The sequence below is a fragment of the Zophobas morio genome, unplaced genomic scaffold, assembly GCF_036711695.1.
Source record: "Zophobas morio isolate AGI-343-1 ecotype UQ-CSIRO unplaced genomic scaffold, CSIRO_AGI_Zmor_V1 ptg000046l, whole genome shotgun sequence".
NCBI lineage: Eukaryota > Metazoa > Arthropoda > Insecta > Coleoptera > Tenebrionidae > Zophobas > Zophobas morio.
The window spans coordinates 7,254,618-7,282,433 of record NW_026972151.1 but is presented as its reverse complement, the minus strand read 5'-3'; the positions used below and the strand labels follow the sequence as shown (position 1 = coordinate 7,282,433).

Below are 27,816 nucleotides of genomic sequence, written 5' to 3'. Positions count from 1 at the left end.
TCCTATTCTGAGTCGATTCTGCATGCTTTAAGTGTGTTTGGTGGCTCAGAACCATCAAAAAACGTTGAAATATAGTTCAAATTCAATAAAAATCGACAAAAATACAGTTTCTAGCTAAAATTTGATGGTTTCGTTGCACTTTCTGAGCCCGTAGTGTATCTGAGTGGTTTAAAAGTACAAGAAAACACTTCAAAAGTGACGTTTCTGAAGAATTTTAACAGTTTTCTTGTATCTACGAACGCCAGAATGCATAAAATTGACCTAAACGTCTCCTTTTCCTATTCTGAGTCGATTCTGCATGCTTTAAGTGTGTTTGGTGGCTCAGAACCATCAAAAAACGTTGAAATATAGTTCAAATTCAATAAAAATCGACAAAAATACAGTTTCTAGCTAAAATTTGATGGTTTCGTTGCACTTTCCGAGCCCGTAGGGTATCTGAGTGGCTTAAAAGTACAAGAAAACACTTCAAAAGTGACGTTTCTGAAGAATTTTAACAGTTTTCTTGTATCTACGAACGCCAGAATGCATAAAATTGACCTAAACGTCTCCTTTTCCTATTCTGAGTCGATTCTGCATGCTTTAAGTGTGTTTGGTGGCTCAGAACCATCAAAAAACGTTGAAATATAGTTCAAATTCAATAAAAATCGACAAAAATACAGTTTCTAGCTAAAATTTGATGGTTTCGTTGCACTTTCCGAGCCCGTAGGGTATCTGAGTGGCTTAAAAGTACAAGAAAACACTTCAAAAGTGACGTTTCTGAAGAATTTTAACAGTTTTCTTGTATCTACGAACGCCAGAATGCATAAAATTGACCTAAACGTCTCCTTTTCCTATTCTGAGTCGATTCTGCATGCTTTAAGTGTGTTTGGTGGCTCAGAACCATCAAAAAACGTTGAAATATAGTTCAAATTCAATAAAAATCGACAAAAATACAGTTTCTAGCTAAAATTTGATGGTTTCGTTGCACTTTCCGAGCCCGTAGGGTATCTGAGTGGCTTAAAAGTACAAGAAAACACTTCAAAAGTGACGTTTCTGAAGAATTTTAACAGTTTTCTTGTATCTACGAACGCCAGAATGCATAAAATTGACCTAAACGTCTCCTTTTCCTATTCTGAGTCGATTCTGCATGCTTTAAGTGTGTTTGGTGGCTCAGAACCATCAAAAAACGTTGAAATATAGTTCAAATTCAATAAAAATCGACAAAAATACAGTTTCTAGCTAAAATTTGATGGTTTCGTTGCACTTTCCGAGCCCGTAGGGTATCTGAGTGGCTTAAAAGTACAAGAAAACACTTCAAAAGTGACGTTTCTGAAGAATTTTAACAGTTTTCTTGTATCTACGAACGCCAGAATGCATAAAATTGACCTAAACGTCTCCTTTTCCTATTCTGAGTCGATTCTGCATGCTTTAAGTGTGTTTGGTGGCTCAGAACCATCAAAAAACGTTGAAATATAGTTCAAATTCAATAAAAATCGACAAAAATACAGTTTCTAGCTAAAATTTGATGGTTTCGTTGCACTTTCCGAGCCCGTAGGGTATCTGAGTGGCTTAAAAGTACAAGAAAACACTTCAAAAGTGACGTTTCTGAAGAATTTTAACAGTTTTCTTGTATCTACGAACGCCAGAATGCATAAAATTGACCTAAACGTCTCCTTTTCCTATTCTGAGTCGATTCTGCATGCTTTAATTGTGTTTGGTGGCTCAGAACCATCAAAAAACGTTGAAATATAGTTCAAATTCAATAAAAATCGACAAAAATACAGTTTCTAGCTAAAATTTGATGGTTTCGTTGCACTTTCCGAGCCCGTAGGGTATCTGAGTGGCTTAAAAGTACAAGAAAACACTTCAAAAGTGACGTTTCTGAAGAATTTTAACAGTTTTCTTGTATCTACGAACGCCAGAATGCATAAAATGGACCTAAACGTCTCCTTTTCCTATTCTGAGTCGATTCTGCATGCTTTAAGTGTGTTTGGTGGCTCAGAACCATCAAAAAACGTTGAAATATAGTTCAAATTCAATAAAAATCGACAAAAATACAGTTTCTAGCTAAAATTTGATGGTTTCGTTGCACTTTCCGAGCCCGTAGGGTATCTGAGTGGCTTAAAAGTACAAGAAAACACTTCAAAAGTGACGTTTCTGAAGAATTTTAACAGTTTTCTTGTATCTACGAACGCCAGAATGCATAAAATTGACCTAAACGTCTCCTTTTCCTATTCTGAGTCGATTCTGCATGCTTTAAGTGTGTTTGGTGGCTCAGAACCATCAAAAAACGTTGAAATATAGTTCAAATTCAATAAAAATCGACAAAAATACAGTTTCTAGCTAAAATTTGATGGTTTCGTTGCACTTTCCGAGCCCGTAGGGTATCTGAGTGGCTTAAAAGTACAAGAAAACACTTCAAAAGTGACGTTTCTGAAGAATTTTAACAGTTTTCTTGTATCTACGAACGCCAGAATGCATAAAATTGACCTAAACGTCTCCTTTTCCTATTCTGAGTCGATTCTGCATGCTTTAAGTGTGTTTGGTGGCTCAGAACCATCAAAAAACGTTGAAATATAGTTCAAATTCAATAAAAATCGACAAAAATACAGTTTCTAGCTAAAATTTGATGGTTTCGTTGCACTTTCCGAGCCCGTAGGGTATCTGAGTGGCTTAAAAGTACAAGAAAACACTTCAAAAGTGACGTTTCTGAAGAATTTTAACAGTTTTCTTGTATCTACGAACGCCAGAATGCATAAAATTGACCTAAACGTCTCCTTTTCCTATTCTGAGTCGATTCTGCATGCTTTAAGTGTGTTTGGTGGCTCAGAACCATCAAAAAACGTTGAAATATAGTTCAAATTCAATAAAAATCGACAAAAATACAGTTTCTAGCTAAAATTTGATGGTTTCGTTGCACTTTCCGAGCCCGTAGGGTATCTGAGTGGCTTAAAAGTACAAGAAAACACTTCAAAAGTGACGTTTCTGAAGAATTTTAACAGTTTTCTTGTATCTACGAACGCCAGAATGCATAAAATTGACCTAAACGTCTCCTTTTCCTATTCTGAGTCGATTCTGCATGCTTTAAGTGTGTTTGGTGGCTCAGAACCATCAAAAAACGTTGAAATATAGTTCAAATTCAATAAAAATCGACAAAAATACAGTTTCTAGCTAAAATTTGATGGTTTCGTTGCACTTTCCGAGCCCGTAGGGTATCTGAGTGGCTTAAAAGTACAAGAAAACACTTCAAAAGTGACGTTTCTGAAGAATTTTAACAGTTTTCTTGTATCTACGAACGCCAGAATGCATAAAATTGACCTAAACGTCTCCTTTTCCTATTCTGAGTCGATTCTGCATGCTTTAAGTGTGTTTGGTGGCTCAGAACCATCAAAAAACGTTGAAATATAGTTCAAATTCAATAAAAATCGACAAAAATACAGTTTCTAGCTAAAATTTGATGGTTTCGTTGCACTTTCCGAGCCCGTAGGGTATCTGAGTGGCTTAAAAGTACAAGAAAACACTTCAAAAGTGACGTTTCTGAAGAATTTTAACAGTTTTCTTGTATCTACGAACGCCAGAATGCATAAAATTGACCTAAACGTCTCCTTTTCCTATTCTGAGTCGATTCTGCATGCTTTAAGTGTGTTTGGTGGCTCAGAACCATCAAAAAACGTTGAAATATAGTTCAAATTCAATAAAAATCGACAAAAATACAGTTTCTAGCTAAAATTTGATGGTTTCGTTGCACTTTCCGAGCCCGTAGGGTATCTGAGTGGCTTAAAAGTACAAGAAAACACTTCAAAAGTGACGTTTCTGAAGAATTTTAACAGTTTTCTTGTATCTACGAACGCCAGAATGCATAAAATTGACCTAAACGTCTCCTTTTCCTATTCTGAGTCGATTCTGCATGCTTTAAGTGTGTTTGGTGGCTCAGAACCATCAAAAAACGTTGAAATATAGTTCAAATTCAATAAAAATCGACAAAAATACAGTTTCTAGCTAAAATTTGATGGTTTCGTTGCACTTTCCGAGCCCGTAGGGTATCTGAGTGGCTTAAAAGTACAAGAAAACACTTCAAAAGTGACGTTTCTGAAGAATTTTAACAGTTTTCTTGTATCTACGAACGCCAGAATGCATAAAATTGACCTAAACGTCTCCTTTTCCTATTCTGAGTCGATTCTGCATGCTTTAAGTGTGTTTGGTGGCTCAGAACCATCAAAAAACGTTGAAATATAGTTCAAATTCAATAAAAATCGACAAAAATACAGTTTCTAGCTAAAATTTGATGGTTTCGTTGCACTTTCCGAGCCCGTAGGGTATCTGAGTGGCTTAAAAGTACAAGAAAACACTTCAAAAGTGACGTTTCTGAAGAATTTTAACAGTTTTCTTGTATCTACGAACGCCAGAATGCATAAAATTGACCTAAACGTCTCCTTTTCCTATTCTGAGTCGATTCTGCATGCTTTAAGTGTGTTTGGTGGCTCAGAACCATCAAAAAACGTTGAAATATAGTTCAAATTCAATAAAAATCGACAAAAATACAGTTTCTAGCTAAAATTTGATGGTTTCGTTGCACTTTCCGAGCCCGTAGGGTATCTGAGTGGCTTAAAAGTACAAGAAAACACTTCAAAAGTGACGTTTCTGAAGAATTTTAACAGTTTTCTTGTATCTACGAACGCCAGAATGCATAAAATTGACCTAAACGTCTCCTTTTCCTATTCTGAGTCGATTCTGCATGCTTTAAGTGTGTTTGGTGGCTCAGAACCATCAAAAAACGTTGAAATATAGTTCAAATTCAATAAAAATCGACAAAAATACAGTTTCTAGCTAAAATTTGATGGTTTCGTTGCACTTTCCGAGCCCGTAGGGTATCTGAGTGGCTTAAAAGTACAAGAAAACACTTCAAAAGTGACGTTTCTGAAGAATTTTAACAGTTTTCTTGTATCTACGAACGCCAGAATGCATAAAATTGACCTAAACGTCTCCTTTTCCTATTCTGAGTCGATTCTGCATGCTTTAAGTGTGTTTGGTGGCTCAGAACCATCAAAAAACGTTGAAATATAGTTCAAATTCAATAAAAATCGACAAAAATACAGTTTCTAGCTAAAATTTGATGGTTTCGTTGCACTTTCCGAGCCCGTAGGGTATCTGAGTGGCTTAAAAGTACAAGAAAACACTTCAAAAGTGACGTTTCTGAAGAATTTTAACAGTTTTCTTGTATCTACGAACGCCAGAATGCATAAAATTGACCTAAACGTCTCCTTTTCCTATTCTGAGTCGATTCTGCATGCTTTAAGTGTGTTTGGTGGCTCAGAACCATCAAAAAACGTTGAAATATAGTTCAAATTCAATAAAAATCGACAAAAATACAGTTTCTAGCTAAAATTTGATGGTTTCGTTGCACTTTCCGAGCCCGTAGGGTATCTGAGTGGCTTAAAAGTACAAGAAAACACTTCAAAAGTGACGTTTCTGAAGAATTTTAACAGTTTTCTTGTATCTACGAACGCCAGAATGCATAAAATTGACCTAAACGTCTCCTTTTCCTATTCTGAGTCGATTCTGCATGCTTTAAGTGTGTTTGGTGGCTCAGAACCATCAAAAAACGTTGAAATATAGTTCAAATTCAATAAAAATCGACAAAAATACAGTTTCTAGCTAAAATTTGATGGTTTCGTTGCACTTTCCGAGCCCGTAGGGTATCTGAGTGGCTTAAAAGTACAAGAAAACACTTCAAAAGTGACGTTTCTGAAGAATTTTAACAGTTTTCTTGTATCTACGAACGCCAGAATGCATAAAATTGACCTAAACGTCTCCTTTTCCTATTCTGAGTCGATTCTGCATGCTTTAAGTGTGTTTGGTGGCTCAGAACCATCAAAAAACGTTGAAATATAGGTTCAAATTCAATAAAAATCGACAAAAATACAGTTTCTAGCTAAAATTTGATGGTTTCGTTGCACTTTCCGAGCCCGTAGGGTATCTGAGTGGCTTAAAAGTACAAGAAAACACTTCAAAAGTGACGTTTCTGAAGAATTTTAACAGTTTTCTTGTATCTACGAACGCCAGAATGCATAAAATTGACCTAAACGTCTCCTTTTCCTATTCTGAGTCGATTCTGCATGCTTTAAGTGTGTTTGGTGGCTCAGAACCATCAAAAAACGTTGAAATATGGTTCAAATTCAATAAAAATCGACAAAAATACAGTTTCTAGCTAAAATTTGATGGTTTCGTTGCACTTTTCCGAGCCCGTAGGGTATCTGAGTGGCTTAAAAGTACAAGAAAACACTTCAAAAGTGACGTTTCTGAAGAATTTTAACAGTTTTCTTGTATCTACGAACGCCAGAATGCATAAAATTGACCTAAACGTCTCCTTTTCCTATTCTGAGTCGATTCTGCATGCTTTAAGTGTGTTTGGTAGTAGTTATATAGTGGGGCTGCTGGCTCAGGTCAAATGAGGTCAACCCGAGCTAGGAGCCCCACAACTTTTGATCGAGCGGTCATTGATCTTTTTGGTCGACAACTGACCTGGGCGTTCATTGACTCTTTGTGGCTGCAGGTGGCTGACATGTGCGTTGACCTTGCTTTTGCTCGGTCAAGCTGACGCAGCGATCCCCTTCCTATCTCGAGCAGGCTCGAGTAATACCCCACCATCTCTTTTGCGGTTATATAAACGTCGATTTACTTGTCAGTGATTTATTTAGTATTGTGCCTTCAATTGTTGAACAGATTGTAAATTTAAAATGTCGTCTTTTATTTCTGGTTTGAATAAAGAATCACAATTACAAGCTTTTGTGAGTGCAAAAACTTTAGAAGAAAACAAAAAGTTTTTAATTAAAAGTTTTAGTAAAAATCCTACAAAATACGGGGACAAAATATTTGTGCAACTGGAAGATTGCAGGACAATACTACCCGAGCGCTTTACTGAAAAATTCGACGATTCAGTAATCGACGATCTGAACAGAAAAATTGCCAACGGCTGGAAGTTGCATTTCGTCAACAAAGGACCGATCGGTCAAACAGTCAATATAGAATTCATTGAAGGATGAAGATAATGAAAAATAAGAAATATAATCTAAATATCGTTAAAACTTTGCATCGGAGATTAGATTTACATTTGGAACGTATTCGTTCCATAAAAGAAGCAATTAAGTTGTATGAAATAAGAAAAGGACTTAATAATCTTAAGCTGTAGAATTAATGATTTTAATAAATTATAATTAATCACTTACTGTGTTTTATTTCACCATCCTCGTACAAAATATTATTTTATGGTGAATCGTCATGAATAAAAGACGTGTGTGCTTCGATAATATACCTGTTATTTTCTTAATAAATGATAAAGAAAACCGAATTAATACTTGGTTATATGATGTTAGAAGATTTCAAATGAATGTGGAACGTTTCGAAATACAAATAAAACCGTTAATCGAAAAAATGATGGAGAAGAAGCGAAAATTTAGAGAAACAATCGAAAAGTTAGATTCACAATTGAAAATTATTCAACAAAGAAAATCAGTTAAATAACTTCTTCGAAAATTGGAATAATTCAAATTATATTATTATATTGTAATAAATATTGTTTATTTCGTTTGGTGTGTTATTTTCACCAGTCCCATATAAAATTATTTAATTGCGATTAACCGTCACGAATAAAAGCCGTGTTTCTTCCGACAAAATTCCGTTTAAAATGGTCACTTAGGTTATTCATAACAGACAAAAAAATTATTTGTTTTGGGTCGAAAATAGGCCCAGACTACATAAACTTTTACCCAAACGACAAATAATAAACCGAACCACGCCCGTAATAATTTAAAATAAAATTTCAGCTGTCCGAAGCAAGTTTCTGTTGATTTAAGCTTATTTGCACTCGGAATCTTGTACATTACAAATAATTACGGATCAATCTAACGTAAAAATAATGATGCGAAACACGTCCGTAATTATTAGAATAAAATATCAAATGTCGGAAGGCGAGAGTGTGTTGTTTAAAATTAAAAAATGTCACTTACATCGTCGAAAACAGACAGTAAAATTATCCGTTCTTTCTCGAAAACATGCATACACACACATATCACAAAAACCACCATTTAGTGTCCACAACAAAGCAAGAAAACCACTTATTTTCCGATATAATTACGAATATTTTCACCTTAAAATTTGTAAACCGAAACGCGTCGTCGTCCGTCATTATAACAATATTCTTTCGCATCAGCAGATTCCTTCGGAACCACACGTTATTTTCTCATTAGACAGGGACGTATTCGGAAATATTTAAAAATAAGGAATTATCGCTTCAGGGTGCCATACAGCAGAAAGTTTGTTCACAAAAAAAGAAAAACGCATCTCTATAAACTAATGACACAATTTGTGTAAAAATAAATGAGGGTAAGGGGTGTAATAATTGTTTAAATATAAAAAAAATGTTTAACTCGAAAACGGTAAGAGATAGGAGGTTCGTGCAAAGAACAAAAAAGTTTCTAAAATACGAAACACATGCACCTATCTTGACGGTTTTTAGTTTGAGTTTAGGATTTCGGAGAAAAGGGCAAAAGTTTGTGGTGACCAAACGGAATTAGTTAAAAATTTGTTTTTTGTGTCAAATTATTTTCGGATGAATAATCGATAGGTCCATATAATTAAATATGTGAAAATTTGAGTTTGGGGCGCAACAATTTTTGTCAAAAAAGGTTGTCAAAATTCGAAAAAAAGTTTTCCTTGAGCAGTAGGAAAGTAAATTAGAAGTTTTGGTGAAAAAAAAAATTTAAAAAATTCAAAGAATCCAAAGAAAAATTAAAACAAAAAAAATCTCAAAAAAAAAATCCAAATTTAGAAAAGTTTGTTTTTTCACAAAAACAAATGCATATTCATGAAGTACTATCTAATCGTGTGTAAAAATGATCATGACTCATAGGTGTATCTACCGTTTAAATAGAAAAAATTTTTGTTACTCGAAAATGGTAAGAGATAGGAGGTTCGTGTATAGGGCAGAAAAGATTGACAAAAACAAATAATATCGACAGCCGTCAACGGTTTTTCGCTAACTTTTGATATGACTGTGAAAAGGGCAAAAGTTTGTGGCGCCCAAACGGTAAAACTTAAAAAATAGATTTTTGTACCAAAATATTTCCGAATGAACGGTCTATAGGTCTACGTAGCAAAAAAAGTATTTTCATCTACCGTTTACTAGTAATAACGAAAAAACCTTATAGCTCCTAAGGGGTAAGAGGTAGCATGTCGGTACAAGGGAACGGAAAAAAGCTAAAAAAATTAAGACACACGTTGAGCAAAAAAAATTTCGAAAAAAGTTGAAATTGAGGGAGAAAAGGGCAAAAGTTTCTAGTGCCCAAACGGTAAGAGATACGGTATCGGTTGTATACATCAAAACCTTCTTATGGAACGAACGGATAAGTTTGCTCAAAAAAATCGATTCTGTCCACGTCAACCTTGATACAGGAGCCATTTTTAGTTTTTTCGAGGTCGCTACGTAAAAATTTTTTCAGGTCGAAAAAAAGACCATCGAAAAAGGATTCGAATAAGCCCAACATGCAACACTTAAAAAAAAAAAAAAAAAAAAAAAGCGAAATAGGTTATTGTCTTTATATTTATTGTCACATGACTACTACCATCACAACTAAGTACACTAAGACATTAAAGAAAAAATTTCAAGTTTCAAAAACCAACAAAAAAACATCAAAAACCATCAAAAAGCACTATTAAAAAAAGAGATATATGTATATATTTGCTGCTTCCACTACTTCTATCACTACAACAATTTGCTACCACTACAACAATTTGCTACCACTACAACACTAAACACTACTATATATACTATACCCTATACACTATACACTATACACTATATACACTATTCACTGTACAAAATTAATCCTATTTAATAAGTTTTTTACTTCTTCAGCACTGCTTTCACAATTTTTCAAGTTTTTGTTGAGATCATCGAGTTCTTTTTTGGCTTCCGCAAGAAGTCTTTGATAATCACACACTTTTTTCTCATATTGTTTGACGTTTTTTTCACACCTCGTCTTTTTTTTCAGGAGGTCGAACCTTTTCTTTTTATGGGTTCGTTCGGCCTCCCGACACTTCGAACGGAAAGACGCCAGAAGTTCCGGTGCCGTGGATGGCGACTGGAACTCATCCTCGCTGTCCACAGTTCGAGGTGTCGGGGGTGGTGTCCGGCGGATCGGTTGCCCTTCCTCCTCTTCCTGCTGTTGCTGCTGATGGTGCACTGATGGGGAGCGTACATCAGCATCAGGAACAGGAAGAGTTGCATTCGTCTCTTGTTGTTGTTGTTGCTGTTGCTCCTCAGGGGTTGCCTGCATGTTCTCACACAACGCCCTCAATAACTTCATGTTCTTTCCACCATTTTCCTCTTCGCCATCGAACATAGATGGCGTCAAGTCGATATCGAGAGGAGACGGCTGCTGGTAGGAACATGAGGGCTGTGGAGAACTGGGCTCTGGAGATCTTAATCGACTCATCTCCTCCTCCGAGAGCTCAGAGATAAGTCTCATAGGGGGTGGTGGTGATGATGGACGGCAATTATTATTATTGGGTGGCTACAAAATATATAAACATTACTTAGTTATTATTAAAAAGAGAAAAAGCAATCGCAATAATAATGCAAATATATAATAGATAAAAATAAAAAAAAAACCTACCTGAATGACGATATTTTCCAGAATATTAATTTTTGGTTTTTTTAAACTCAGGGAAAATTTCATTTTTATTGCAGGGACACTGTACACACACACAGAGAGAGAGAATAAAAATAACTAATGACAATTATAAGTAACTACTCTAAATATATAGGAAAAATAATGCAGAATATACAAAAAAATAAACAATGTAGAGGGGTTAAATGCCGAATCAGCAGTTTTTCATGTCCATATATGGACATTTTAAAGATTGATCCAAATCAGAGAAATGCAATTCAGCAATTTTTGAAGACGTGCTTTTCTCGGAAATTAAGAGTTCAAGGTTATGAAAAAACCTATTTCTGTGAGAAATGCAATTCGGCAATTCCATAAACACGTGCTCTTCACGGAACTTAAGAGTTCAAGGTCATGAAAAAACTATTTCCGTGAGAACTGCAATTCAGCAATCCAAGCCTCACTGTGATGAAGCACATGTATATAAGACGTATTGGTGTTCTATAAATTTGTCAGTTCAGTTCACACATCAGATATGTTTCCACTGAAAGAGAGTCTTTTGGTTTCTCGCGATCTTGATATAGATTCATTGAATGAAGAGAAACGTTGTATCATTCAAGCAATCGAAAGTTTGTTACGACAAAAATTTCCATTGTGCAGAAAATTCATGGCTGGTGGATGTGCCGCATTTCTATTGAACCGAACCTCTTCATATACGGACATTGATATTTATATAGAAAAAAATGAAAATATAGAAGAATGGGCTAAGGATAACTGCCAAGCTAACCGAATCTCTATTTACGTTTATCAATCCAAATGGCCTTGCTGTTATTTGAATTTTGAAGGTTTTCTATTTAACCTTATTTTTATTGAACCTCGTCCTCAAATTTCCTTGGAAGCCAGAATACTAAGAATTCTCAAATCTTTCGATTTAACGATATGCAAAGTGGCAATGTATTTTTCAAGTGGAGTAAATCCAGTACTTGTTGAATGGAAATTAACAGATGTGAATTTCGACAATGTTGAAAAAAAAGATCGCATCACCAAATATAAGAAAAGAATTGCGAAAAAGGAAGTACGATTTGAACCAAACAATTTAGCTATGTCAGCATATACTGTAGTGGTAGATCACGATGATTCCTGTGTTGCTGCTAATAATTTGAAAAATATTAAATAATTTATTGTTGTGTTAAATCGTAGTGCTGATGCTGTTAGAAAAAAAAAATTATAGAATATATGTGAAATAAAACTAATAAATGTAAATAATTGTTTTATTGAATCCGTACATTCATACATTTTCAAACATTTGTTGGATTATTGGGTTTGCTACAATGAGTGAAACATATTAACACTAAATAAAGTAACACACAAAATATAATTACAAAAATAATTGCTCCTGCAGAAGTAAATATCCAGATCCAGGGTTTTGCCAAACAATATTGTGTAGCATTTTCACCGCTAGAACTTTTGTATCCACTATAATCGTTAATAGTGGTGATATTTGGTGACTTGCATCGGCTTCTGTTTTTGAAGACAAATTCTAGTTGATACTGCAGTTGGCTGGAAACGGATACATTTTTTGAATAAAACATAACTAACTGATCATGTCCATCTTTAATTTCTATCATTTTTCTACAAGTACATTCTTTATTTCTAACCAGAGTTTGTAAATGTACATCTGTAACATTGCTATCAGTGAATAAATACAAATCTTTCTGTATTAAAATGGTCGATAAAATAAGTGTGCAGTTTAAGCCTAACATTGTTTGGATAGAATGAGTACTTTGTTGTTGCGAAGTAACCTATATATGTATTCAACAGCACCACCACCACCACCACCACAATTAGCACTAACGGCTCGCCAAATCCCAGCATGCTACTATTACGGTCATTATCGAGAATATGAGAAAAAGTGAAGCAGACCACACATGATCGTTTCTTAAACAAAAATCAAAGATTTCCTTTGAATTGTTACTACTGTTAATATTTTCGATTATTAACCATTGAGAAAATTGTCGATTTCCTTGTTCTGTTTTTATCTTGTAAGCCAAATAATTTTGCGTTGTGATATTTTTCGCATAGAAGAGATGATAACTGGTTTCGATTATATTGATCGGAGTCATTTTTTCCCAACATTCCTTTTCATACGTCTGAGTATACAGAAGAGTTATGTTTGGCGTGGTATAGATATATAAGTTGTTTTCAACAAGCGCACTTAATAGTACCATCACGTTGATAGGCAGAAACATTTTAGACTAGTTATGTTCTTGTATACACACACTCGAATAGCAAGCTTGTAGAGGTGGTAAGTCATGGTAGGGTGGTAGCGATAAACGGACCGAAACAAATTACTATAATTATTTTATTATTTTCTTCTAAAAACTGACTTATAATTATTGATTGCCGTTCTGTCCAGAAGCAGCTCCCTACTCATGGAGGGGACGTACGTTTGACTAATTTCATTATCCCAGTTGTCTGGGCATTCTATTATTGGCGGTGGTGGTGGTGCTCGTGGTGGTGGTGATGGTGGCGTATGGGATGCTCTGGAAGCAGCCTCACGAAGACATCTCTCCCGCTCCCAGGCCTCACGATGACAATTAAAAATATGGCGCTTCAATCGGCTCTCAAGAAGCCTATGGCTTCTGTCAAACGGGCATATGACAAATTGCTCTAAATAAAAAAAAAAAGAAAAAACAATTAGGATTTTTATTTAATAGTAATAAAGACAAGCTTACCCATTTTGTTGTTTATATATATTTTTCTTAAGTGTTGAGGACTGACTGTGATCTTCAATTTGTTGAGGACTGTTATAACTCTTGCGGGTGATCTCCCATTTATACACATTATCAATCCCCACTCTTGCTATTTTCCTCCACTTTTACTACAGATTACATTTTCTTAATTACGCTGAAGTTGATAATTTAGTTGTTTTTCTGAGCTTGCAAAAATACGCGTCTCATTTTTCGCTGATTTTTATTAAATTTGTTGAGTTGTGAGTTACAATCGGAAATTTCGTTCACATATAAATAAGAAGGTATTCCACAGAAAAATAAAGAAAAATAATAGTGCTCTTCTTTCTACTGTGATAAACAAGTTCGACAGCAAAAAAAAAAAAAAGAAATGCATCCGCAGGAAACAGTGACGGCTATATGTAAAGGCTCGCTTAAGCTAATTCATGAATATATTAGTAAAATCAAAACAATCGAAGAAATTAAAAATTTTTTAGTATATATAAATACCAGCATTAGAATAATTAGAAAAGCACTTAGATGTAAAATACATCGAGAAAATATTTTAGAAAATGCTAATTCCTTAGAAACAAGTCTAGCTTATTTAAAATTTTACCGCTTCAAGCTTTTAAATAAAAAAAAACAATTGTCTCTAAAAATTGGAGAAGGTTATTTTAAAAGAGACAAATTTAAACCTACGGCAAACGTAACCTGGCAAGACATAGAATCTTGTTTTGAACAAAGAATTCGTACAGGATTTATAATTAATCATCACATTAAAGATCCTCTTCAGTTTTTTCGACAATCTTTTAAATGTTTTATGTTTAGAATTAGAAAAGAGCTAAAAAACACGATGCTAAAAGTAAATGTAATTTTTTCGGCAAATTTTATTAAACCGCACTCTGGTGAAACAGACGTTAAAACATTCTCCACAAAAAATCAGCACATTGATGCATATACAGATTTAAAGCAATGGTACGAAGAGAACGTTGTTGATAAGATAATGAAGAAATTAGAAGAATTTGCGGAAAAGGACTCCGGTTGGGCGTTGTATGAGATTTTAGGATTGAAAATTAACATAAATAAATATGATCCAATCAAATTTGGTTACTCAACTTTCGTGTCCACACCAGCTTGCATTAAAAAAAACATGCAATAATTAATGTTCAAAATGATGATGAATATTGTTTTCTATGGGCAATAGTTTCAGCTTTATTCCCTACCGATAAAAATTCACATCGAAAATCGTCGTATCCACACTTCAAAAATGTGTTGAAATATGATAATTTAGACTTTCCAATCACAATTAAAGACATTCAAAAATTTGAAGAACTCAACAATCTTGCAATTAATTTGTACTGCATCGAGGAGAAAAAAGTTTTACCTTGTCGTTTAAGCACAAGGTTTTTAAATTCTAATAAAGTAATTAATTTGCTTATGCTACCTGCTGAAACACAAATACAAAATACAAAAAACGACAATGATCACTTTGAAGATCGTCAATTGCTCTATCATTTCGTATGGATCAAAAATTTGTCAGCTCTTTTAGCTAAGCAACTTTCCCTCCATAAATGTAAATTTTATATATGCGAAAGATGTTTAAATCATTTCACTACAGAGGAGTTACTCCAAAAACATAAAACTACATGTCAGAGTATTAATAAATATTCCATAAGATTGCCATCAGAAAACGAAAATTATTTGTATTTTCAAAATTATAGATATCAAGAGAAAGTACCTTTTACTATATACGCAGATCTCGAGAGTATTCTTCTTGATTATTCAAAAGACCACATGTCCACTACTTGTAAAACCAATCCTTATCAAAAACATGTTGCATACAGTGTTGCATACTATTTTCACTGTTCATATGATAATTCTCTTTCCAGATTTCGTTTGTATCGAGGTAAAGATTGCATCCAATGGTTTGTTCAAGAGTTAAATCAATTGTCTCATTTTTGTAACAACAAATTTCAAAACATTATATCTATGGAAAAATTAACTACACAAGAACGTGAGCAGTTTGAATCCTCACAAATATGTCATATATGTAAAAAAACATTTTCAGAAAATAACGTTAAAGTGCGCGATCATAATCACTTAACTGGAATGTATAGGGGCGCTGCACATCAGAATTGTAATTTAAATTATAAAGATATTTGTGTTATACCTGTGGTGTTTCATAATATGAGTGGATATGACGCACATTTTTTTATTAAAGAACTTTCAAATTCAATAAAAGGTGACATTAAATTGCTTCCCATCAATAAAGAAAGATATATTTCATTTACTAAATTTGTCGATGATACAAAAGTTAGTTTACGATTTATTGATTCTTTCAGATTTATGCCCTACAGTTTAGACAAGCTTTCTTCCAATTTAGATAATTCACAAAAAATTATTACTCAGACAAATTGTAATAATATGGAAGAATTTTATTTGTTAAACAGAAAAGGAGTGTTCCCTTATGATTATATAAATTCCTGGGAGAAACTCCTTGAAACAAAACTTCCCGAAAAAATGGATTTTTATAGCCGCTTATACGAACAAGATATTAAAGATGAAGATTATTCTCACGCTATCAAAGTTTGGAATACTTTCAATATTCGTACATTAGGAGAATATTCCGATTTATATTTAAAAACAGATGTGCTTCTTCTATCCGACGTATTCGAAGCATTTCGAACTACGTGTTTAAATACTTATCAACTTGATCCCTTACATTATTATACTGCACCAGGCTTAACATTTGATGCCATGTTAAAAACGACAAAAATTAAACTAGAACTCTTAACGGATATAGATAAAGTCCTTTTTGTCGAGAGAGGTATTAGAGGTGGAGTTTCCCAGTGTTCTAATAGATACGGTAAAGCCAATAATAAGTACATGAATAAAGACGAATATGATCCTTCACAAGATAGTACCTATTTAATGTATTTTGATGTTAATAACCTTTACGGAGCGGCAATGTCTCAATGTTTACCGTATGGGAAATTTGAATTTGTAGAAAATTTCAATATTTCAGATATCTTAGATACTTCTGATAATTCCACAACTGGTTATATTATTGAATGCGATTTGGATTATCCAGTAGATTTGCATGAAATACATAGCGATTTACCTTTAGCTCCAGAGCACATGATACCTCCCATTTCAAGGTCTAAACTTAAAAAGTTGTTATTGACTTTATATCCTAAGAAAAATTATATTATACATTATAGGAATTTAAAAATGTATATAAAATTTGGTATGAAAATAAAATGTGTACATCGTGTTCTTAAATTCGAACAGTCTGCGTGGTTAAAGGAATATATAGACTTAAATACAAGGCTTAGACAGCAAGCGAAGAACGATTTTGAAAAAGATTTTTTTAAATTAATGATTAACGCTATTTATGGTAAATGCATGGAAAATGTTCGAAAACATAGGGATATTCGATTGGTCAGTAAATGGGAGGGACGATGGGGAGTTCGTTCTCTTATTTCTAAACCAAATTTTCACAGTTCCGTTGTATTTGATGATGATTCAGCTATCATCGAAATGAGTAAATTAGAGGTGTTTTTAAATAAACCAATTTATCTCGGTTTTTGTATTTTAGATATTTCTAAAACTTTTCTCTATGAATTCCACTATGGTTATATTAAGGAAACATTTAACAATAATGCAAAGTTGCTTTACACCGACACTGACAGTCTAATTTACGAATTTCATGTAGGTGATATATACGAATATATTAAGAAAGATTCTCATCGGTTTGATACTTCAGACTATGATTTGTATAATGTTTATGGTATAGAACAAAAAAATAAAAAAGTGCCAGGTTTGATGAAAGATGAAAATAACGGTAAGATTATGTTAGAATTTGTGGGTCTCAGATCGAAAATGTATGCATATAGAGTTGCAAAGGATGATTTTAATAAAAAAGTAATTAAGAAATCCAAAGGTAGTACGAAAGCTTCACTTAAAACAATAACGTTCGAAAATTATAAAGAATGCTTATTTAATAGCCGAAATTACGAAAAGTCCCAAAATCTCATCAAATCAAAACATCATATTGTTTACACAATAAAACAGGAGAAAATAGTTCTCAGCCATAATGATGATAAGAGAATTGTTGCAAGATCTGCAACGGATACGCGACCTTGGGGATATCATATTTCGCCACCAGAAATGTGAAGAGTGGGGAATTATAATATAAAAGCAGTTTAAGTTAGCTGATGATTTATTCGATGTTGGTGATTTCACATTACTACAATGTCTGACTTGAGACAATTTGTTGATTTGCAAGCATTTTGTGCATCCGAAAATGTGTATAAAATTTATCTTCGCGCCGCTGCGAATGATAGGACAAAATTAAATTTGTTCCTTTACATTATTGAAAAAGCAGAATTTATTGTACCGGATGAAGTATTTAAATGGATTGCTGAAAATGAAGTTGGTTTTTTTACTCTTGACATATGTGTACTCCTACAAAAGAAACAATCTCTTGACAGTTATATTGATGCATTTCTAAATATATGTGAAAGAGACAACATTGAAAATTTAAATTATGCTTCTTTGGAGTTTTTAATGACCACCAACTACCTTGATAATTCACTAGTTTATAAATCTTTTATTTATAAATTGTTAAGTGATCATCGCTGGCAGAATCTGGGGGATATCTTCTATCCTGTTGAAAATATCCAGAAAAATTACCGACGGATCGAGCAATGTGTTGACGAATTTATGTGTCGAGCTGCATATTTGGCAAATCACAAAGCACTCACTACATTCTTTGAGGCTCTAACGATAATCAATTACGATTCCTTCACATTTAAGCCCTCTGAAAATCAGGAGCACAAAAGAATTTTCACCTGGCTCAAAAAGAACATTGTCAAAGGCGAAGCTAATCCTGAATTACCATTAGGATGGACCGAAGGACCAGATGCAGCAAGATGGCCCTCAATTAAATTAGAGGATTATAAGAAAACTTTAGATGTAATTTTTGGTTGTCATAAATAAAATACACAAAAATGGTTGTAAATTATTTTTAATGGAATCGAAACTTCAAAAGTTCCATTTTCTTTAATTATATTCGAATCTTTTTTAGGAAACCATCCAGCATTCTCTAGAGCTACGCTTTCATTACTGTTATACGTTACATATCCTTTCATGGTGGACGCTAACCCTGGGTTTCTAATACTATCCACAACGACTCCAGCAATTTCATATCTTATTTGATTAAACAACAAAAGAACGCCATTATTTACAAATTTGATTTCTGGTTTCTGTACAATTTCATCGATTTCATTTTTCACAATAATCTTACCCTCTATATGCAATGTACTCAAATGAGGAAAAGTGTATAAATCTTGATGTTCAATTGGAATTCTTATTTCATCATCATAGTTATATGAACTGTTAGAATAAGGCAAGTGTGTATGTCTTTCTCCATAATAAATTGAATGATCATATGCAGCTTTTTCGTTTACGTTTAATATTTCAAAATTCATTGCTGTTTTTTATACTGGATAAAAATATTATTTCAAAACCGTTAATCCTAGAGATTCAAGAAATCTACGATTCCCTAATGTTAAACGTTTGATCCTTGTAGAAGGACTGACTGATTTTCTTTTCATCGTCCTATTTATATATACCGAATTTCGGTTTTTTAGATTTTCATTAAAAATAATACCCATCACGTGAGCTTCTTAAGATGCAAACGTACACCCACCTCTTCACCTCTAAAACTAACAATATTTCCTTCTTGATCTGTTATTTTAACGATTATCTCATCTATTTGTTTCGTATTAATTGGTAGATATATAACATTTAATGGTCGCTCCACTATTTTGTAACCGGGAGGTACTGTTGGAAAAAATTGATGTATTACGTGAACGGGATTTCCGTTCTTATATGAACCAGTTACTATATTACAATAAACGCAAAGAGCATTCACTTTTAAAATTTTTGCTGGAAAATCTGATATATGAGTTTTATGCGCTTTCAGAATGTTGTTCTTAAATCCTAATAAACTTCCTAAGGAATCCTTTCTTGAAAAATTTATATCAAGGGTACATTTAAGTTCCGATTTTAATGTATTATTATTTCCTCTGATTATTAAGTTTGGTGTTGACATTTTAAATTTCTTTATTCTATTTCCGTATTCGTCAGTTTGGTATTGAAAATAATGTTCCATATAGTTTTTGATTTCTTTATTTAAATACGACTCAATGTCTTCTATTTCATAAGAACCCTCGGGAATTTCTATATAATGCTCTTTTTTGTCTGGTGTAAAAAAATAAAATTTGTTATTATTGTTATCGATATTTGGAAAAGAATTCCAAGTAACCAAACTTTCTAATCCTAAAGCATAGTTATAATCTTCCAAGATAATTGGTGGATAGTATCTGCTCGAAAGTACAGAACTGTTTCCATCCAATGAAAATACGTTCGACATCGTAGTACTTGCTTCAACGACACTATCAATTGAACTAAAACGCTCCAACTTCGAACAATTTTATTTGTAACAGTTATATAGAAATCGTAGACATAAATGTCCACAATTAATAGTTTTAAAAGTCTGTAAAGCTTGATGATTATATACTATATTACAGGAACCGTTGCTCTGTAAATATTTGATCAGTTCAAGAGGTGGCCTCAAATCTCCATAACTATCGAAGTATATAGCTTCATTTCGAGTTTTTTTATAAGCTGTCCAATGTGTTCCAGAACCTTCCTTATTGTCTAGATTTAATATACCACACTCATTAAGGTGCACTTTATTTGGAAGCGAATCTTTCATAAAAACTCCTCTGAAGCGAGGAATTTTCAAACGCTTTACATATTTGCAAATGTCGATGTTGGTGAGAGCATGTTTTGGAAGATTTATCGGGAGTTCTTTTGAAATTTTGATGGGGCTAAAAAAAGACCATATCCTCTTTTATATGGTTTCAAATATAATCCACTCCCTGACTTTCCTACAGCTATCGACTCCATTTTCTGATTGTGTCTTTGGTTTTCTTTCAACTGTTCTTTAGCTGATTTAGCATCGTTAACAGCTTTTGCAACGGCTGCTGCACCACCACCTAAAGATCCCAGAGCGCCTAAAGCGGCAAATATTGGTAGTAGCGGTAAAAATCCACCACTTTTCGGTATGGGTATTATACATCTGTGACGAAGAGGTCTCACTCTCTTTTTTCCTTTTGATGATTTTACTGCTCTCATGGCCACTTTTACAGCATCCTTCATATTCTTAAATTTCTTATTTTTTAAAGCAAGCCTGGCGGATTTTCTTAAAACGTTAAAATTCAAGGCCTTTCCACGTCTAATAGTTTTTCTTTTGATTCGACAACCCATACCAAGTTTTATTTTAGCTTTCATAGCAGCCGCAACACCTAAGGCAGCAGCTTTTTCCCCGAAAGATGCGTCCGAAGAACGTAGTCTAAGTTTTGCTTTATCTAATAGAACTTTATCGGCTTTATGTCGATTTTCCAAATCTTTATGTTCACTGTAAGCTATATCGTGAAATTTGCAAGCTTCGTCTAATTGATTTCGACCTTTATCTCCTCTTGCTAATCGTTTTTCTAATTTAGTTCCTGGTCCACAAAAGTTATAACCCAATTGGTTGTATGAAATATTTCCTCAATAAATGACGTAATATTAAATTGTGTTTCATTTAAACGCAAAACAAAACTGTAGAACTGCATATAAAAAAAAAAACTGTCAGGTGTGGGATTCGAACCCACGCTCTCTTTCGAGAATCAGAGCTTAAATCTGACGCCTTAAACCGCTCGGCCAACCTGACTACGGACATAGAGTCAGATCGATCGAGCACAAGGCGATGACAAAGCAAGGTCAACGCCGAGGTCAGTCACGTTCATACACAAAGAGTCAATTGTCGACCAAAAAGATCAATGACCGCTCGAACAAAAGTTGTGGGGCTCCTAGCTCGGGTTGACCTCATTTGACCTGAGCCAGGAGCCCCACTATATAACTACTTTTGGTGGCTCAGAACCATCAAAAAACGTTGAAATATAGTTCAAATTCAATAAAAATCGACAAAAATACAGTTTCTAGCTAAAATTTGATGGTTTCGTTGCACTTTCCGAGCCCGTAGGGTATCTGAGTGGCTTAAAAGTACAAGAAAACACTTCAAAAGTGACGTTTCTGAAGAATTTTAACAGTTTTCTTGTATCTACGAACGCCAGAATGCATAAAATTGACCTAAACGTCTCCTTTTCCTATTCTGAGTCGATTCTGCATGCTTTAAGTGTGTTTGGTGGCTCAGAACCATCAAAAAACGTTGAAATATAGTTCAAATTCAATAAAAATCGACAAAAATACAGTTTCTAGCTAAAATTTGATGGTTTCGTTGCACTTTCCGAGCCCATAGGGTATCTGAGTGGCTTAAAAGTACAAGAAAACACTTCAAAAGTGACGTTTCTGAAGAATTTTAACAGTTTTCTTGTATCTACGAACGCCAGAATGCATAAAATTGACCTAAACGTCTCCTTTTCCTATTCTGAGTCGATTCTGCATGCTTTAAGTGTGTTTGGTGGCTCAGAACCATCAAAAAACGTTGAAATATAGTTCAAATTCAATAAAAATCGACAAAAATACAGTTTCTAGCTAAAATTTGATGGTTTCGTTGCACTTTCCGAGCCCGTAGGGTATCTGAGTGGCTTAAAAGTACAAGAAAACACTTCAAAAGTGACGTTTCTGAAGAATTTTAACAGTTTTCTTGTATCTACGAACGCCAGAATGCATAAAATTGACCTAAACGTCTCCTTTTCCTATTCTGAGTCGATTCTGCATGCTTTAAGTGTGTTTGGTGGCTCAGAACCATCAAAAAACGTTGAAATATAGTTCAAATTCAATAAAAATCGACAAAAATACAGTTTCTAGCTAAAATTTGATGGTTTCGTTGCACTTTCCGAGCCCGTAGGGTATCTGAGTGGCTTAAAAGTACAAGAAAACACTTCAAAAGTGACGTTTCTGAAGAATTTTAACAGTTTTCTTGTATCTACGAACGCCAGAATGCATAAAATTGACCTAAACGTCTCCTTTTCCTATTCTGAGTCGATTCTGCATGCTTTAAGTGTGTTTGGTGGCTCAGAACCATCAAAAAACGTTGAAATATAGTTCAAATTCAATAAAAATCGACAAAAATACAGTTTCTAGCTAAAATTTGATGGTTTCGTTGCACTTTGCGAGCCCGTAGGGTATCTGAGTGGCTTAAAAGTACAAGAAAACACTTCAAAAGTGACGTTTCTGAAGAATTTTAACAGTTTTCTTGTATCTACGAACGCCAGAATGCATAAAATTGACCTAAACGTCTCCTTTTCCTATTCTGAGTCGATTCTGCATGCTTTAAGTGTGTTTGGTGGCTCAGAACCATCAAAAAACGTTGAAATATAGTTCAAATTCAATAAAAATCGACAAAAATACAGTTTCTAGCTAAAATTTGATGGTTTCGTTGCACTTTCCGAGCCCGTAGGGTATCTGAGTGGCTTAAAAGTACAAGAAAACACTTCAAAAGTGACGTTTCTGAAGAATTTTAACAGTTTTCTTGTATCTACGAACGCCAGAATGCATAAAATTGACCTAAACGTCTCCTTTTCCTATTCTGAGTCGATTCTGCATGCTTTAAGTGTGTTTGGTGGCTCAGAACCATCAAAAAACGTTGAAATATAGTTCAAATTCAATAAAAATCGACAAAAATACAGTTTCTAGCTAAAATTTGATGGTTTCGTTGCACTTTCCGAGCCCGTTGGGTATCTGAGTGGCTTAAAAGTACAAGAAAACACTTCAAAAGTGACGTTTCTGAAGAATTTTAACAGTTTTCTTGTATCTACGAACGCCAGAATGCATAAAATTGACCTAAACCTCTCCTTTTCCTATTCTGAGTCGATTCTGCATGCTTTAAGTGTGTTTGGTGGCTCAGAACCATCAAAAAACGTTGAAATATAGTTCAAATTCAATAAAAATCGACAAAAATACAGTTTCTAGCTAAAATTTGATGGTTTCGTTGCACTTTCCGAGCCCGTAGGGTATCTGAGTGGCTTAAAAGTACAAGAAAACACTTCAAAAGTGACGTTTCTGAAGAATTTTAACAGTTTTCTTGTATCTACGAACGCCAGAATGCATAAAATTGACCTAAACGTCTCCTTTTCCTATTCTGAGTCGATTCTGCATGCTTTAAGTGTGTTTGGTGGCTCAGAACCATCAAAAAACGTTGAAATATAGTTCAAATTCAATAAAAATCGACAAAAATACAGTTTCTAGCTAAAATTTGATGGTTTCGTTGCACTTTCCGAGCCCGTAGGGTATCTGAGTGGCTTAAAAGTACAAGAAAACACTTCAAAAGTGACGTTTCTGAAGAATTTTAACAGTTTTCTTGTATCTACGAACGCCAGAATGCATAAAATTGACCTAAACGTCTCCTTTTCCTATTCTGAGTCGATTCTGCATGCTTTAAGTGTGTTTGGTGGCTCAGAACCATCAAAAAACGTTGAAATATAGTTCAAATTCAATAAAAATCGACAAAAATACAGTTTCTAGCTAAAATTTTATGGTTTCGTTGCACTTTCCGAGCCCGTTGGGTATCTGAGTGGCTTAAAAGTACAAGAAAACACTTCAAAAGTGACGTTTCTGAAGAATTTTAACAGTTTTCTTGTATCTACGAACGCCAGAATGCATAAAATTGACCTAAACGTCTCCTTTTCCTATTCTGAGTCGATTCTGCATGCTTTAAGTGTGTTTGGTGGCTCAGAACCATCAAAAAACGTTGAAATATAGTTCAAATTCAATAAAAATCGACAAAAATACAGTTTCTAGCTAAAATTTGATGGTTTCGTTGCACTTTCCGAGCCCGTAGGGTATCTGAGTGGCTTAAAAGTACAAGAAAACACTTCAAAAGTGACGTTTCTGAAGAATTTTAACAGTTTTCTTGTATCTACGAACGCCAGAATGCATAAAATTGACCTAAACGTCTCCTTTTCCTATTCTGAGTCGATTCTGCATGCTTTAAGTGTGTTTGGTGGCTCAGAACCATCAAAAAACGTTGAAATATAGTTCAAATTCAATAAAAATCGACAAAAATACAGTTTCTAGCTAAAATTTGATGGTTTCGTTGCACTTTCCGAGCCCGTAGGGTATCTGAGTGGCTTAAAAGTACAAGAAAACACTTCAAAAGTGACGTTTCTGAAGAATTTTAACAGTTTTCTTGTATCTACGAACGCCAGAATGCATAAAATTGACCTAAACGTCTCCTTTTCCTATTCTGAGTCGATTCTGCATGCTTTAAGTGTGTTTGGTGGCTCAGAACCATCAAAAAACGTTGAAATATAGTTCAAATTCAATAAAAATCGACAAAAATACCGTTTCTAGCTAAAATTTGATGGTTTCGTTGCACTTTCCGAGCCCGTAGGGTATCTGAGTGGCTTAAAAGTACAAGAAAACACTTCAAAAGTGACGTTTCTGAAGAATTTTAACAGTTTTCTTGTATCTACGAACGCCAGAATGCATAAAATTGACCTAAACGTCTCCTTTTCCTATTCTGAGTCGATTCTGCATGCTTTAAGTGTGTTTGGTGGCTCAGAACCATCAAAAAACGTTGAAATATAGTTCAAATTCAATAAAAATCGACAAAAATACAGTTTCTAGCTAAAATTTGATGGTTTCGTTGCACTTTCCGAGCCCGTAGGGTATCTGAGTGGCTTAAAAGTACAAGAAAACACTTCAAAAGTGACGTTTCTGAAGAATTTTAACAGTTTTCTTGTATCTACGAACGCCAGAATGCATAAAATTGACCTAAACGTCTCCTTTTCCTATTCTGAGTCGATTCTGCATGCTTTAAGTGTGTTTGGTGGCTCAGAACCATCAAAAAACGTTGAAATATAGTTCAAATTCAATAAAAATCGACAAAAATGCAGTTTCTAGCTAAAATTTGATGGTTTCGTTGCACTTTCCGAGCCCGTAGGGTATCTGAGTGGCTTAAAAGTACAAGAAAACACTTCAAAAGTGACGTTTCTGAAGAATTTTAACAGTTTTCTTGTATCTACGAACGCCAGAATGCATAAAATTGACCTAAACGTCTCCTTTTCCTATTCTGAGTCGATTCTGCATGCTTTAAGTGTGTTTGGTGGCTCAGAACCATCAAAAAACGTTGAAATATAGTTCAAATTCAATAAAAATCGACAAAAATACAGTTTCTAGCTAAAATTTGATGGTTTCGTTGCACTTTCCGAGCCCGTAGGGTATCTGAGTGGCTTAAAAGTACAAGAAAACACTTCAAAAGTGACGTTTCTGAAGAATTTTAACAGTTTTCTTGTATCTACGAACGCCAGAATGCATAAAATTGACCTAAACGTCTCCTTTTCCTATTCTGAGTCGATTCTGCATGCTTTAAGTGTGTTTGGTGGCTCAGAACCATCAAAAAACGTTGAAATATAGTTCAAATTCAATAAAAATCGACAAAAATACAGTTTCTAGCTAAAATTTGATGGTTTCGTTGCACTTTCCGAACCCGTAGGGTATCTGAGTGGCTTAAAAGTACAAGAAAACACTTCAAAAGTGACGTTTCTGAAGAATTTTAACAGTTTTCTTGTATCTACGAACGCCAGAATGCATAAAATTGACCTAAACGTCTCCTTTTCCTATTCTGAGTCGATTCTGCATGCTTTAAGTGTGTTTGGTGGCTCAGAACCATCAAAAAACGTTGAAATATAGTTCAAATTCAATAAAAATCGACAAAAATACAGTTTCTAGCTAAAATTTGATGGTTTCGTTGCACTTTCTGAGCCCGTAGGGTATCTGAGTGGTTTAAAAGTACAAGAAAACACTTCAAAAGTGACGTTTCTGAAGAATTTTAACAGTTTTCTTGTATCTACGAACGCCAGAATGCATAAAATTGACCTAAACGTCTCCTTTTCCTATTCTGAGTCGATTCTGCATGCTTTAAGTGTGTTTGGTGGCTCAGAACCATCAAAAAACGTTGAAATATAGTTCAAATTCAATAAAAATCGACAAAAATACAGTTTCTAGCTAAAATTTGATGGTTTCGTTGCACTTTCCGAGCCCGTAGGGTATCTGAGTGGCTTAAAAGTACAAGAAAACACTTCAAAAGTGACGTTTCTGAAGAATTTTAACAGTTTTCTTGTATCTACGAACGCCAGAATGCATAAAATTGACCTAAACGTCTCCTTTTCCTATTCTGAGTCGATTCTGCATGCTTTAAGTGTGTTTGGTGGCTCAGAACCATCAAAAAACGTTGAAATATAGTTCAAATTCAATAAAAATCGACAAAAATACAGTTTCTAGCTAAAATTTGATGGTTTCGTTGCACTTTCCGAGCCCGTAGGGTATCTGAGTGGCTTAAAAGTACAAGAAAACACTTCAAAAGTGACGTTTCTGAAGAATTTTAACAGTTTTCTTGTATCTACGAACGCCAGAATGCATAAAATTGACCTAAACGTCTCCTTTTCCTATTCTGAGTCGATTCTGCATGCTTTAAGTGTGTTTGGTGGCTCAGAACCATCAAAAAACGTTGAAATATAGTTCAAATTCAATAAAAATCGACAAAAATACAGTTTCTAGCTAAAATTTGATGGTTTCGTTGCACTTTCCGAGCCCGTAGGGTATCTGAGTGGCTTAAAAGTACAAGAAAACACTTCAAAAGTGACGTTTCTGAAGAATTTTAACAGTTTTCTTGTATCTACGAACGCCAGAATGCATAAAATTGACCTAAACGTCTCCTTTTCCTATTCTGAGTCGATTCTGCATGCTTTAAGTGTGTTTGGTGGCTCAGAACCATCAAAAAACGTTGAAATATAGTTCAAATTCAATAAAAATCGACAAAAATACAGTTTCTAGCTAAAATTTGATGGTTTCGTTGCACTTTCCGAGCCCATAGGGTATCTGAGTGGCTTAAAAGTACAAGAAAACACTTCAAAAGTGACGTTTCTGAAGAATTTTAACAGTTTTCTTGTATCTACGAACGCCAGAATGCATAAAATTGACCTAAACGTCTCCTTTTCCTATTCTGAGTCGATTCTGCATGCTTTAAGTGTGTTTGGTGGCTCAGAACCATCAAAAAACGTTGAAATATAGTTCAAATTCAATAAAAATCGACAAAAATACAGTTTCTAGCTAAAATTTGATGGTTTCGTTGCACTTTCCGAGCCCGTAGGGTATCTGAGTGGCTTAAAAGTACAAGAAAACACTTCAAAAGTGACGTTTCTGAAGAATTTTAACAGTTTTCTTGTATCTACGAACGCCAGAATGCATAAAATTGACCTAAACGTCTCCTTTTCCTATTCTGAGTCGATTCTGCATGCTTTAAGTGTGTTTGGTGGCTCAGAACCATCAAAAAACGTTGAAATATAGTTCAAATTCAATAAAAATCGACAAAAATACAGTTTCTAGCTAAAATTTGATGGTTTCGTTGCACTTTCCGAGCCCGT

The 27,816-nt window shown here is 34.3% G+C and overlaps 2 protein-coding genes and 1 non-coding gene across 3 annotated transcripts; 1 reads left to right on the top strand and 2 right to left on the bottom strand.

The window, feature by feature from the left end:
* Nucleotides 1-11,900: 11,900 nt before the first annotated feature.
* LOC135142259 (uncharacterized) lies at nt 11,901-13,989 on the bottom strand. The gene is made up of 2 exons (XM_064073941.1): nt 13,379-13,989; nt 11,901-13,313 (listed from the first exon to the last, which is right to left on the bottom strand). Exons 1-2 carry the CDS (start codon nt 13,485-13,487, stop codon nt 13,009-13,011), a joined length of 414 nt encoding a protein of 137 aa, XP_063930011.1. The 5' UTR covers nt 13,488-13,989; the 3' UTR covers nt 11,901-13,008.
* A 1,903-nt stretch (nt 13,990-15,892) lies between these two features.
* LOC135142196 (uncharacterized) lies at nt 15,893-17,548 on the top strand. The gene has a single exon (XM_064073868.1). The coding sequence runs from the start codon at nt 15,893-15,895 to the stop codon at nt 17,546-17,548; it is 1,656 nt and encodes a 551-aa protein (XP_063929938.1).
* Nucleotides 17,549-21,074: 3,526 nt separating this feature from the next.
* Nucleotides 21,075-21,158, bottom strand: Trnal-uaa (transfer RNA leucine (anticodon UAA)). Its single transcript has one exon. It is a non-coding gene; the product is annotated as a tRNA-Leu (tRNA).
* Nucleotides 21,159-27,816: the final 6,658 nt, after the last annotated feature.

Bases quoted from the DNA above. Each gene is read 5' to 3' on its own strand.
- LOC135142259 (XM_064073941.1), bottom strand. From the start codon at position 13,487: ATGTGTATAAATGGGAGATCACCCGCAAGAGTTATAACAGTCCTCAAC. The intron at 13,314-13,378 runs GTAAGCTTGTCT...TTTTTTATTTAG, and splicing joins ATATATAAACAACAAAATGG to AGCAATTTGTCATATGCCCG.
- LOC135142196 (XM_064073868.1), top strand. From the start codon at position 15,893: ATGGATTTTTATAGCCGCTTATACGAACAAGATATTAAAGATGAAGAT.